General features: G+C 39.0%; 1 protein-coding gene across 1 annotated transcript; it reads right to left on the bottom strand.

The window, feature by feature from the left end:
- Positions 1-11,700: 11,700 nt before the first annotated feature.
- Positions 11,701-12,174, bottom strand: LOC107791904 (uncharacterized). The gene has a single exon (XM_016614051.2). It carries the CDS (start codon positions 12,172-12,174, stop codon positions 11,701-11,703), a length of 474 nt encoding a protein of 157 aa, XP_016469537.2.
- Between the last annotated feature and the right edge of the window lie 2,836 nt (positions 12,175-15,010).

The following is a 15,010-nucleotide window of genomic DNA, read 5'->3' as shown; positions in this document are numbered from 1 at the left end:
AATTTCATCAAGTCTCAATTGGGTTTTTGACGCGAATCATGAGTTAATTGTTTAACGAATGAAATAGATATCATACTGAGCAAACGAGCTCCGAATTGAGTTTCGATTGAAGGACTATGTTCGTGTCATTATTTGTGACTCATAAGAACAAGAATCATCGAATTCCGAGTTCGTATGATGGAGTTAGAGCATTTTTAGTGAAATTAAAGACTGCTGGTGCATTAGATCTGGTGTGCACCTTTTAACGACCAGATTGGACCTTTTAGCGATGGGAATTAAGCCTTTAGCGACCAGAATCGGATTTATTAAAGCTGTTACATTTTTTAGCTCATTTTGACATTTTTTTGGGTGAAAGAACACGGCTTCCGAGTTCCGAGTTCGTATGATGGAGTTAGAGCCTTTTTAGTGAAATTAAAGACTGCTGGTGCATCAGATCTGGTGTGCACCTTTTAACGACCATATTGGACCTTTTAGCGATAGGAATTAAGCCTTTAGCGACCAGAATCGGATTTATTAAAGCTGTTACGTTTTTTAGCTCATTTTGACGTTTTTTGGGTGAAAGAACACGGCTTGGGACAATTTTTGAACAAGAAATCATGGGAAATATTGAGGTAAGTCACTTGTGATCATTTCTACTACATAATATTGAATTATCGTCGAATAATCCGACCAGATTACATATTTTTGAGGTGTAAATTGGGGATTTGGACCTAGGAATTTGAAAATAAGATTTGGTGGCCGAATTGTTATCGGAATTTAGTAATTTTGGTATGGTTGGACTCGTGGTTAAATGGGTTGTCGGATTTTGTGAGTTTTGTCGGATTCCGAAGCGTGGGCCCGGGGGGCCGGGTTTGAGCAATTTTGGGATTTTGATGTTAAATTGGATATTTTCGAGTGGGCTTCGCTCCCTTAGCATATTTTAATGATTATGTATTGATTGTGGCTATATTTGGAGCATCTAGAGGTCGATTCGCGCGAGCAAGGCATCGTGGGCTAGAGTTCGGACCGGATCGAGATGAGTAATGATTGTAAATGATGTTCTAAGGGTTTGAAACCCCGGATTGCACATCGTTGTGCTATATTGAGGTGAGGCACACGCTTGATGACGAGCGTGGGGTCGTGCATTATTGGGGATTGTGACTTGGTCCGTCCCGATTGATGATTTTACCGCATATTTGATTGAAAACTATTTGGTATCATCATTATTTGGGCTGAAAGCCATATTTGGGCCTAGTGCCAGCAATTTGAACCCTTCGGGGGATTTTGTTGATATTTCCTCACTGTTTTGAGTTTATACTTGAACTCAGTCATGTTATTTTCCGTTGTTTTCTAAACTCAGCCATGTTTACTCTGCTTTAACACTTGAAATGATATTTAAATAATATTTTGGGCTGAGCGTTATGTTTTACTGTTGCCCGAGTGGCTTATGTGATTTTTGACTGAGTAAGGCCGAGGGCCTGTATTGTGAGGATACTTTTGGGTCGGGCTGCACGCCGCAGCAGTGAGATACTGATTATGATAATGAGGCCGAGGGCCTAAGATTGTGCGCCACGGGGTGGCTTGATATTGTGCTTGGGCCGTAAGGGGCCCCTACCGGAGTCTGTACACCCCTAGTGAGTACGGGTACCCATTGTGATGTGAGATATAGCCCGAGGGGCTGATATTGTTCTATGTGATAGCCCGAGGGGCTGGTATTGTTCTATGTGATTGCCCGAGGGGCTGGTACCGTTCTACGTGATTGCCCGAGGGGCTGGTATTGTTCTGAGATATGGCCCGAGGGGTGGAGTTTTTGACAATGTGCCCGAGGGGCAAACTTTTATGTGTTTATCTTTCATATTTACCGGTCATTTACCTGTTAAACTATGGTATTTGTTCCCGAGGGGCGGATTTCTGTGCTTATCTGCACGAACTGTTTTGCATTCATTTGCGTAACTGTTGAAAAAGTCATTTTCAAAGAAGTTTAACTGAACTAAGATGTTTTAAGATATTTTTATAGCTTCACTGCTTTCTTACTGGTTTTTGAACTGCTTCTATACATCATCTTGATATGCTTTACGTGATTTCTTACAATTCAGGCTTTAGTTATGATTATTACTCACTGAGTTGGAGTACTCACTTTACTCCCTGCACCTTGTGTGCAGATTCAGGTATTTATACACTCGGTAGCGGGTTTTGGTTGATCGGAGGTAGAGTCATCGGAGTTTAGCAAGTTAGCTGTCGGCGTTCGCATCACTGCTTTTCTCTCTCTTCATTTCATTTGTCTATATTTGTACACTTCAGACTTTCAGTTGTATTTATACCCTAGTAGATGCTCGTGACTTGTGACACCCTGGTTAAGGCTGTGTCGGGTTGTATTTTTGCTACTTATTATCATTAAATCATGTTTAGACTGCTTTTATATTGTTTAACTATTTTAAAAAGTGAATTGGGTTTAATTGGCTGGACTTGTCTTCACGAGAGGCGCCATCACGACCTGGTTCGGGGTTAGGGTCGTGACAGTTGGTATCTGAGCCTAGTTTACATAGGTCTTATGAGTCATGAGCAGGTTTAGTAGAGTCTCGCGGATCGGTACAGAGACGTATGTATTTATCCTCGAGAGGCTGCAGAACCTTAGGAAAACTTCACATTCTTAAATTCTTATCGTGCATCCTTTGATTCAGCTTGAAATGTAACTCTTTGAATTCCTTCCACGCGTTCGTGTGCGCGTATGAGCGCTCAGTATCAGATGTGCATCGATGGATTATGATTTTTCGATCAAGGGGCGAGACGTGATCTCTGTGAGTTGATGTTGGGCCAGTCTGCAGGACTTGAGGCCGGATCTTTGCCTATAGCTTGAGCACCGAGGTGCTGATTATTTGAGCAAGTGTCTTCGAACTGATATGTTCGGTAGTATCCCTATTAGTGGAAGTGACGGCTGCATGGCTATGTGATGAGTATGTTGTGACTGCGAGATGTATTCTTATGAATTGGAAGCGACGAGAAGGGTCTGCTGGAGGATAGAAGAACTATTAGGTGCTTGGTTTTCATCTTTATTTGAGGTATAGCCCCGAGTTATGGGTGTGCGAAGAACCTTTTCATGTTTCCTAGTTGGGAGTGAAGTAAATTTTATGTTGCGGTATGAGTTTAGACTCAAGAAGATCAAGCGACTGCGTAATGTTTATGACGGTGGAAGGTATACAGAAATGTTAGTTTGAGGCAAAACATGTGGGTTATCTCATGCGGAGTGTTCTAAAGTTGTGTGATCCTTATGTTGTCTATTAGGAGATCTCATTTACAAGTGAAATATACATGTTGAAATTTAAATTTTGGGTCGGTCAAGAGAGTGGATTTAACTGTTACAAGGGTGAATGCGAGATTTGCAGAAGATTTAAAGTATTAGATGGTCGGTGTTTCACGAGTTTATGAAAGATCGAGTTTAATCTCACTATAGTATTATGGTAGTAGTAGAGTATAAGCATTATGAGTTATTGTGTGTGTTTTGATCTATGGTTTCGAGCCAAGTGGGGGAGTCTGCTATTGATTAGTTGACTGCACGGTTATGTGCTATGTTGGTTCAAGTTGAGGTGTACGGGTGAATCAGCTATGGCCTACGGAGATTGAGACTGAGGATGGCTCGAGTAAAGGAAAATTCTTGACAAAGGTTATAGTATGATTCATAGGTGTGTGAGAATCACGGAATGTATTGAGTTGTTGTTGGTAAAGGATGCTCGGTGCATAGAGCAGGAAGTTGCTTGGTTGTTTTGGAATGAAGTTACATTCTGCGGTGTCGGAGTGCTAATGAGGCACTGGTTGTTCGGTCCGTTTGATCAGGCTAATTGCAGTTTGAGTAGAGTGAATGACTCTCGAGAATGGTTCTAATGTGTTCAAGATTCTACATGTAACAATTGGGTATTTTATAGTTGTATATGTGGTTAGGAACTGAGTTTTCATTTGGAAGATGTCAAGACTTGTGGTACTTTCTACATTAACTATGTGATTCTATATATCAGTATTAGGAAGGTAATGGTTCCAAATTCACAGGAAGTCCCTTCGGGGTAGGTATTTTGAACGTGGTGCTTTTGGAAACATTTAAGAGAGTACTCAGCGGCTTATAAGCCTTAGACAATGTGATTTTATGCTTGGGTATCGTGTGGTAAGTCTGGGTTGAGAAATTATGGTGCTACAGTAAGAGGGGATATCAAGTTGAAGGTAAATCAGAAGGAAATTCGGATAGATGGGATAGCTGGGTAGTAGGCCGAATCGGTATGGTAAGGATATGATTAGTTCCTTGGGTGTGTACGGGGTAATGAGTTCCTATAGGTATTTCGCAGCAATGCTCTTAGGTTTTGATGGCTTACGTAGCTTGGTCGAGTTAGAAGGATTTAGTCCTGGCAGGTCTGGTTTGTGCAAGGGGAGCTCGGAGAGTTCTTGATGGTTTCTACCTCGGTTAGAGATGTATATTTTCTATAGGCATGAGGAGCATGGGATGCATAGTGATTTTCTTCTAGATGAGATCAATGGAAAGTTCTTGACTAGTTGAGTACGTAGATGTTTGTGGCTCGGAAGGGAGATGAAGTTCTCATGTTATCCTAGGATGGTATGGTATATGCGGTATGTTGTGGAGGATTGAGATTTGTGTGTGTAAGGTTACAGTTCAATTTTGAACGGAAAGTCATAAAATTCTTAGGCAGCACGGGCAATTTCAGATGATTAGAGTAATGAGCTTCAGATGATTAGGGGATGATCCCCAAATGATTAAGGAAATGGTATTGTTAAATGGGAGTGATTTGACGAGGGTATATGTTTCAGAAAAGGCAATGTGATTAAGTTGATGGTACTTCGGTAGAATTGTGGCGCTTTCTTGTTAGATCGACTACTGATATTTGAGTTTGCTTGGTGACACAGGGGAATTTTAGAGTATCTTTCGTGGAATGATTGGGTATTTGAGGTGCGGTATGCATTCGGACGGCGGAATTGGGATCAGGTATGTTGATTCATGTGCCATATGGATTTAGAGACAGGGAAGTTCTCACATTCAGGCTATATTATGGTTGTAAGTCGTGTGTATCGGCACTATTTAGTGACTATCGGGGTTTGGAGACCCGAGTAGATCTTTTGTGCTTAGCATGTTAGATTTTGGATGGGATATTGGGTTCAGACTGGTTGTCTCCGTGTTGTGTCATTCTGGACTATTGCACTAAGGCAGCATTATTGGCTATGCCGTAAATGCCACAGATTCAGTGGCGAGGTCCGTAGGACTATGCCCTAGTAGAGTGGTTTTATATTTCAAAGACCCAGCAGATGGCTGGGAAGGATTGTCTTTCTTATTTGGGCTTTCGTGATGGATGTCAGTGTAGAATCTTCTACCATTGATTCAATTCTGGTGGTGAGGGACTTTTTGGATGTGTTTCTTGTGGAAGGGCATGTCACCGATATTGATTTGATGTTGGGCACCGTATCGTATGGCATCGGCAGAGTTAAAGGGGTGGAAGGAGCAGCTTCAGGATTTCCTTAATAAGGAGTTCGTTGGCAGGCCAATGTGGATGCGTGTTCTAACTTGAGTCGGCTTCGTTGGCTCCGAATTGTTTTGTTGAGAGAGGTGTTGATTCGTCGGTTATTGAGCTTATTAGTAATCCGGGGAGACCTATGAGTTACCTTTCCGTGTTGCGAGGCATTAGGATTTGTTGGTTATCGGCACATGTGGTGCGGTGTTAATGGGGTCTCTTAGTAGGATTCGAGCGGGAGGAGTATTGGATATTTCTTGGCGGATGGCGCATCTGTTATGCCCTTTAGGGTTGTGCGGTGTTATGTACTCGCTTTACCGTGGTTATGATGATTTACTTTGATTTTAGACATCAATTACGCGTGGTCGTCAATTTCGAGCAGAGTGACTTGAGGTGTTTCATATGGACCAGTGTTTGGATAGGGTCGCGCATTGCAAAGAAGTTATGTGGATTTGTGCGTTCTGTTTATATGATATGTGACGGGTTCTCAGCATTGCGTGCGGTGGTTCTGGTGAGCTTGTGGTATAGCTCTTTCATTTGAGTCATTTTCATGATTTGAGTATGTTCGGATTGTTGCTTATTGGTGCGCGGATTGCACAAGTTGTGGCTTTAGTCTGTATTGATGTGTCATGTCACCAGAGTAGTTGTGTTGGATTAGATGAGATCGTTGGGATCTTTAATGAATACAATCGGACTCGGTTTCAGTGTGTTGGGAGGATAATATCGAGATTCGGCTCAGGAATTTGCTATGGTCCTTGCCAAAAGAGAAGTGGCTTCATGAATGGTTGATCTGAGAAATGGTTATGGTTTATTGCGTGTTTCATTTATCATTGGCAGTATATGAAAGTGTTGGGAATGAGACTTTAGTTAATGAGAGGTTTTCTATCGGTATTCGGTTGTTGTGTTCAGCTGTTGTGATTAGAAGTTATCGCTGCAAGCGTTTGAGTTATGTGGTATATCACGTAATTACACTAGAGGCTGCAAGTATGGGTTATTACAACTTATGTGGATGATTTTAGGAGTGGAAATGTAGTTCTAAGGTTTATGGGCTAGGTTGGATTGTGAAATTTCAGTTGCATTGTGTTATCGGACCTATATGAGATAGGGTGACTTGGGATCACCCCCGGGTATATGCATGGTAAAGTTATTCAACAATTGGTTGGCTTCTGGAATAACTCTGGGCACGTTCGAAGACAAATATGTATTTAAGTGGGGGAGGATGTAACGACCCGATCGGTCGTTTTTAGCTTTTGCATTTCGCTCGCCAGTTCTCGGGCATGACTTGCCCCGTGTGGTGTATTATGACTTATGTAAATCATTGATGTTGGGTTTCAGGTTAATCAGAATGAATTTGGAAGAACAGTCTCACTTGAAAGCTTAAAATTTGAAAGGTTTGACCAAGATTTGACTTGTTTGTATTTGATCTCGAATTGGAATTTTTATGGTTTGGTTAGCTCTGTTAGGTGATTTGGGACTTAGGAGCGTGATTGGAATGCATTTTGGAAGTCCGTGGAAGGTTTAGGCTTGAATTGGCGAAATTGAGATTTCGGCATTTTCCGGTTGATAGGTGAGAGTTTGATATCGGGGTGGGAATGAAATTCCGGAAATGGGAGTAGTTCCGTTGTGTCATTTGTGATGCGTGTGCAAAATTTCAGATCATTCGGACGAAGTTTGATAGACTTTTTGATCGAATTCGAAATTCGGAAGTTTTGGAATTCTTAGGCTTGAATCCGAGGGTGATTTGATGTTTTAATCTTGTTTTGAGCATTCCGAAGGTTGGAACAAGTTTGAATTATGTTATGAGGTGTGTTGGCATGTTTGGCCGGGATCCCCTGAGGCTCAGATATGTTTTGGAAGAGTTTTTGGAAGATTTTGGCGTTTTGAGCATAAGCATGTAATGATCCAAAGGTCCATTTTTAGTTCTAGATATCGAAATTTGACTTCCGGAATTTTGATAATGAATTATAGGAGTGATCTGGAAAGTTTGGTCTAATTTTATCAAGTCGCGATTGGGTTTTTGACGCGAATCATGAGTTAATTGTTTAACGAGCGAAATGGATATCGCAGTGAGCAAACGAGCTCCGAATTGAGTTTCGATTGAAGGACTATGTTTGTATCATTATTTGTGACTCATAGGAACAAGAATCATCGAATTCCGAGTTTGTATGATAGAGTTAGAGCCTTTTTAGTGAAATTAAAGACTGTTGGTGCATCAGATCTGGTGTGCACCTTTTAGCGACCAGATTGGACCTTTTAGCGACGAGAATTAAGACTTTAGCGACCAGAATCGGATTTATTAAAGTTGTTACGTTTTTTTAGCTCATTTTGATATTTTTTTGGTGAAAGAACACGACTTGGGGCAATTTTTGAGCAAGAAATCATGGGAAATATTGAGGTAAGTCACTTGTGATCATTTCTACTACATAATATTGAATTATCATCGAATAATCCAACCAGATTACATGTTTTTGAGGTGTAAATTGAGGATTTGGACCTAGGGATTTGAAAATAAGATTTGAAGATTTGGTGGTGTTATCGGAACTTAGTAATTTTGGTATGGTTGGACTCGTGGTTGAATGGGTTATCGGATTTTGTGAGTTTCGTCGGATTCTGAAGCGTGGGCCAAGGGGGCCGGGTTTGAGCAATTTCGGGATTTTGATGTTAAATTGGATATTTTCGAGTTGGCTTCGCTCCCTTAGCATATTTTAATGATTATGTACTGATTGTGGCTAGATTTGGAGCATCTGGAGGTCGATTCGTGCGGGCGAGGCATCGCGGGCTAGAGTTCGGACCGGATCAAGGTGAGTAATGATTGTAAATGATGTTCTGAGGGTTTAAAACCCCGGATTGCATATCGTTGTGCTATATTGAGGTGAGTCACACGCTTGATGACGAGCGTGAGGTCGTGCACTATTGGAGATTTTGACTTGGTCCGTCCCGATTGATGATTTTACCGCGTATTTGATTGAAAACTATTTGTTAGCCATATTTGGGCCAAGTGCCGGTTATTTGAACCCTTTAGGGATTTTTGTTGATATTTTCTCACTGTTTGGACTTTATACTTGAACTCAGTCATGTTATTTTCCATTGTTTTCAAAACTCAGCCATGTTTACTCTGCTTTAACACTTGAAATGATATTTAAATAATATTTTGGGCTGAGCGTTATGTTTTACTGTTGCCCGAGTGGCTTATGTGATTTTTGACTGAGTAAGGTCGAGGGCCTGTATTATGAGGATACTTTTGGGTCGGGCTGCATGCCACAGCAGTGAGATACTGATTATGATAATGAGGCCGATGGCCTGAGATTGTGCGCCACGAGGTGGTTTGATATTGATATGAGGTCGAGAGCCTATTTATGATGCCACAAGGTGGCTTGATATTGTGCTTGGGTCATAAGGGGCCCCTCCCGGAGTCTGTACACCCCCAATGAGCACGGGTACCCATTGTGATGTGAGATATAGCCCGAGGGGCTGATATTGTTCTATGTGATAGCCCGAGGGGCTGGTATTGTTCTATGTGATTGCCCGAGGGGCTGGTACCATTCTATGTGATTTCCCGAGGGGCTGGTATTATTTTGAGATATAGCCCGAGGGGCGGAGTTGTTGATATTGTGCCCGAGGGGCGAACCTTTATGTGTTTATCTTTCATATTTACCGGTCATTTACCTGTTAAACTATGGTATTTGTTCCCGAGGGAGGATTTCTGTGCTTATCTGCACTAACTATTTTGCATTCATTTGCGTAACTGTTGAAAAAGTCATTTTCAAAGAAGTTTAAATTGAACTAAGATGTTTTAAGAGATTTTTATAGCTTCACTGCTTTCTTATTGGTTTTTGAATTGCTTCTATACAGCATCTTGATATGTTTTACGTGATTTCTTACCATTCAGGCTTTAGTTATGATTATTACTCACTGAGTTGGAGTACTCACTTTACTCCCTGCACCTTGTGTGCAGATTCGGGTATTTATACACTCGGTAGCGGGTTATGGTTGATCGGAGGCAGAGTCATCGGAGTTTAGCAAGGTAGCTACCGGCGTTCGCAGCACTGCTTTTCTCTCTCTTCATTTCATTAGTCTGTATTTGTACACTTCAGACCTTCAGTTGTATTTATACCCTAGTAGATGCTCGTGAATTGTGACACCCCGGTTAGGGATGTGTCGGGTTGTATTTCCGTTGTTTATTATCATTAAATCATTTTTAGACTGCTTTTATATTGTTTAACTATTTTAAAAAGTGAATTGGGTTTAATTGGCTCGCCTTGTCTTCACGAGAGGCGCCATCACGACCGGATTCGGGGTTAGAGTTGTGACAGCTCCCCAGCTCAGGAAAAAACTCATTGAATTCCTTATGACTAACATATACTATTTCGCTTGGTCCCATCTTGATATGATAGGGATCCCGCCAGAGATAACCACTCATAAGCTGAACTTGGATCCGAAGTTCTACCCGGTTAAACAGAAGAGGAGACCTCAGTCCAAAGTCAAGCATACATTCATCAAAGACGAGGTATCTAAATTCCTTAAAATAGGTACCGGATTGGTTAGCGAAGTAGTGGTATTGCCTAAAAGGGAAATAAATTAAGAATGTGCGCAGATTACAAAGACTTGAACAAGACGTGCCCTAAGGACACTTTTCCTTCTTCTCAACTCTTTAAGAGCTAGAAGAAGTGCAATTGTATATATACACGTATCAAAACTCGTTTCCTCCTCCAATATGGGACAATATCCCTTTGTCAAAAAGAGAAATTCAAATTTTCTTTTTTCTTCCATTTCCCATTCACTCTACTTTAAGCTATTATAAGCCTAAACCCAACAAGTACATTTTATTTACTTTGTGTTCATCATCTTTATATACGGGTAAAACCGAGGCTGGTGACCACTCCGATTTTCCAGTGAAACGAAGCAAGGACGTAACTACAAGGAATTGAAATCGAAGTTTGGAGCCTCTCGTATTGAGGCCCGAACAAAACACTTGCCCTCGAAGCCATCGAAACTACGCCCCTCGAACTTGGTTCGAGTTCCAAGACCTCGCAAAGCATTACCAAGCATCCACACACGATTAACAAAGGGTTGTGATATCCATGCGCAACCGGATGTCACGACGTGAATCTCGTCCCGTTCGATAAAAGATCAGTGAGTAGCGAAAAGGATGATTTTTACCTTTCTTAGAATTATACATATGATAAAACTCTCCTACTATATAAAGTGAAAGTTTATTATTGTATAGATACTCTGTAACATGCATACCAAGGCACTATACATATGTTTTCTCTGCCTCTTAAAGTTATTCAAAGTTCTTAACTTTGCTCATAGTTCTTCATAAATGTTTGGCTCTGATCCGAAGGCAGGCTATTTGTTAAGCTTATAACCGAGCCCAGACTCAATAGTACCACTAATTTGGCTGTTTATTCTGTCTTTAATTTGCTTATCTAACGTCATTAATCGTTTTTATTAAATTAGTTCACATCGCCTTAAAACCGCATATAAATTCAATTGTTGTCCATTTTTAGAGGTAAACAATCTTATCATTCACGTTCGAGTATTAACGCTGCTAATGCCCCTTCCTGATTCTTTCATTGATCTTAACATCTGCATAGCTGATTAAAATTTATTCATAATTTTCTTTGCTTCTTTTCATATTGTATACAGAGTGGGAACCTGTAGCCGTGGGCCGACATGTATCTGGACATCATACTAGATACTCTTTTAGATTGCTCCATCAAGCAAGAGATCTGTTTTTTAAGTCTAAACAGAATAGTTCAAATTCCACTAGTATGTTCAACATAAAGACGTCAATTTTAGGTTCTTCATTTCCTAGAAAAATCGAAGTGGTACATGTATGATGTACTGCACAACGTTAAGCGCCTCAATACATACAAAACATTGTCTAAGACAAGTTACAATACAACATTCAATTAGTAATATTGACTTAACAATAAAATACAACAAAGGGGTCATAGACGAATAGTAAACCATCAAAGACGACGAATAATAAAAATTTGATCACTCACTTAGGTTACAAACATGATCTTAAAAACCCTAATAAAGTGAGGAAAAAAAGGTTTACAACCAAGACCAACCCCAAAAAACTTCTAAGAGTAACGCATGCAAAGGTTTAGTCCAAAGCTTATTAGACATAAAAAATAAAAATAAAAATATCTAGTAGACGTTAGTTCCATAATTAACAAAGGAGGGAATTAATTTATTATTAGCTAGGTTAATTAAGGTCATTCATCTCTTTAGTAATGGCAGGAATGCAACTAGTGCTTCTTGCAATCCCACCTTTCTTTGGGATAATTTTATCCCTTGGACTAATAGATTTGGCTCTTAGAATTCCCTTTCCATCCCTATTATTCCTCTTCAACATTTCCCTCATAGCTTTAGCTTGATAAAGAACAGGATAAGCCCTACCAAATTTATTAAACTTGCTACAAGCACTCATGTGATTACTCAATGCTTCTTCATTTTTTCCTCCATTCTTTTCTGCTTCTTCTTTCACTGCTTCAACACACAGCCCACATATCCACTTTCCTGAATACTTTTTTCGAACTTTATCGATGTATTCGTGTGTGAATTCTTCACTCATTCCACAACACTCGCATTTTGCATTTTCAACTTCAGATATTGGGGGTAGGTTTGTCTCAATAGTACAAGCCTCTTTGCTCATCAACTCGAACGAGATATCGGACATTGTCCTTTGTAAATTATCGTTCGAGAGTCGAGGGGGTTTGCTTAGGTTTTTTGTTCGTACGTAGGAGGTGGTAATAGTCTCTCCATGTGGTGCCATTGTGTTAATTTTCAACCAAATAATATTTCAAGAAAATGATAGACTTTGTTCTTAGAAGAATTATGGATGAGGAAGATGAAGATGGGTAGGCTTCTATTTATAGTTGATGGTTTTATTGTTTCATGTTTTGCAAGTTGAAAGCCGAAAATGAGTTGTGGACCATATAGACCGAGACGTCACTATTGAATCTATCTAAACATGTATTGGGGAGAGGTGATCAGGCAGGACATGGCGTGACTTAGGATTACTGAGGACATGGCCCTTGACAGGGAATTGTGGAGGTCGAGCATTAAGGTTTTAGGTTAGGGGGAAGTTGTGAATATTTCTACGGTGCACCAGAGTGAGACTAGCCAGTTAGGATTTAGTTCTAGGATGCTAGTGGTTATCTACTGATGTAGGGCTTTATCTGCTAGTTATTATTGTACTTTGCATTTATTTCGTATTTCTTATATTGCTGTTATTTTATTATGATTCTATTGATGGTACTAATATATCGTCTCTTGTTGCCTTCTTGAGCCGAGGGTCTCCTGGAAACAGTCTCTCTGCCTCTCAGTATAGGGGTAAGGTCTGCATACATATTACCCTCCCCATACCCCACTTGTGGGATTACATTTGACCGTTATTGTTGTTGTTGTTGAGGGCAGTGATGATGCTAGAATTTTTACTAAGGGGTGTCAAAATATAAAAAAGTAAAAACACCAAAAAGTTTAGGAGAGTCAACGCATAGTAAATATACATAAAGCATAAAAAATTATCTAGCAATAAAATATATTTTTCCGGCGAAGGGGTGTCAATTGATACCCCTTGTTAACTATGGCTCCCTCCGCCACTGATAGGGGGTGAGCTGGACATTAGTGCCATGTCACCTACCTCAACCATGCATGTTTTAAAGATTTTGAAATTAAGACATGAAATTATAGAGATGTGGTTATGTCTAGTAACAATAACAAAAAAGATATCAACTTGCTAACAGTCACAAGTTGTCGTTGTTCGACCATTCAAATTAAGTGAAGTAGTAGCCATACAAAGTAAATGCTACTTCATTGATCATTAAATCAGCAGATACATATACATCACAATTCACAACATCAATGTCTCCCTGTTCCCGTGACACTGTAGTTATCATGTGGTATCGGTTCAGCTAATTGTTGCTGTCTTGCTGTAATTGTTTCAGGTAATTATTAGAAGGTCTATATAAAAGTGGGGGTTTATGTGAGGACCATAACTTGCTATTGAATCAACTTCAATGCATGGAAAGTTTTAATCATATGGTTACTGTACTTCGACGACGACGACTTTTGTTGTGGCTTATATTTGATGTCTAATTATAAAGTCACCATTTATTATGGAACTGATCGATATCGACTAAACGTTGTAAAAAAGAAAATATCTGCCTTGTGTCTGATTATGTCCATTTCCATTCTTCTCAAATTTCAGGTGGTCGTGAATGTATGAAGCTTTTAGCTAGTTGGATGCGCTGTATAGTGAGAAAAAGTTAATCATTAATGGTTGAAAACCAAAAAAAAATAAAAAAAATTAAATTAAATGGTCGTTATCTATTGTATCGTATCGTATTGTTACTTTAAATACGATGTTTGTTTTGATTGTTACTTAAATTTTATTGTATCGTATCGTTAAATCCGTCGTTACGTAACGACGAAATATGTCACTTTATATAACGACCGATTTGGTGTGGTTGCGTCGTTATCTTGTCTTTTTCTCTCATCTCACCCTTAACTATTATTAAATTATTTTATTTTATCATTTATCCTACCTTTTTATATAATAAATTTACCCCATTTTATAATTTATCTTTATAACATTACAAATTTATTCTTCATATTGCTAGTGCATGATATCATGAAACAGCGGCAAACGATACAATCTATCCAAACATTGTATTCATCAAACGATACAGTACAATACATACAATATGATACGATACATTATGAAACGATGTGTAACAACCATCCAAACAAGTTGTAATGTTATTTTCGCAATTGCTAAAATTATTGCTATAAATGGTTTTGTAAATCATTTCATCGCATCCCCATTTACTGTTCTAAAGTTAGATATTTTTCCTTTTTAATATGATTAATTAATGTGATGAAAAGACTTACAAAATAATCTATATCTATATACTATATTAAAAGCAGAAAGACTCTTAGCGAAATGTCGTTCGGCTTTTTTACTCTTTTAAAATTAAGTTTATATTAGACAAAATAGCTAGTCATTTAATTATTTTCCTAATATTTAAGACTTTGAAATAAACTAAAACTTTTACTTATTAAATATTTTCTTGTTTAAAACATATAGAAAATCCTAATAGGATTTCTAAATCAATTAAAATATAACATTATATAAATTCTTTCCTTATGTTCCATATAAAATCACAAGACTTCTTACAAATTATATTTCGTGGTATTTTGTTTCAAAACAATCTTAAATGTCGTAATGAGTTTGGTTTTGGTGTTTCTTCATCGGTTTGGTTTTGGTTTTTACCTAATTTGATTTTATCCTCTCTTTTTTTCAATTAAGTTCTCACATTTTAAAATCTTTTTCTAAAACTAATATTATTAGAGTTTAGATTCTTCTATCAACAACCCCCTCCCCCCCCCCTCCCTTTCCTTTTCCCGTTTCAGCCCCTTCTTTTAACTAAAAATTATTTATATTCTTTTCTATTCTATTCATGTGGTTGATAGCTTAAAAGCTATCAATTTCTTTGTACTTTTCTATTATT

The sequence above is a fragment of the Nicotiana tabacum genome, chromosome 8 (genome assembly GCF_000715075.1).
Source record: "Nicotiana tabacum cultivar K326 chromosome 8, ASM71507v2, whole genome shotgun sequence".
In the NCBI taxonomy this organism is placed as follows: Eukaryota; Viridiplantae; Streptophyta; class Magnoliopsida; order Solanales; family Solanaceae; genus Nicotiana; species Nicotiana tabacum.
This window is presented reverse-complemented; position numbering and strand designations above follow the sequence as displayed.

Bases quoted from the DNA above. Each gene is read 5' to 3' on its own strand.
- LOC107791904 (XM_016614051.2), bottom strand. From the start codon at position 12,174: ATGTCCGATATCTCGTTCGAGTTGATGAGCAAAGAGGCTTGTACTATT.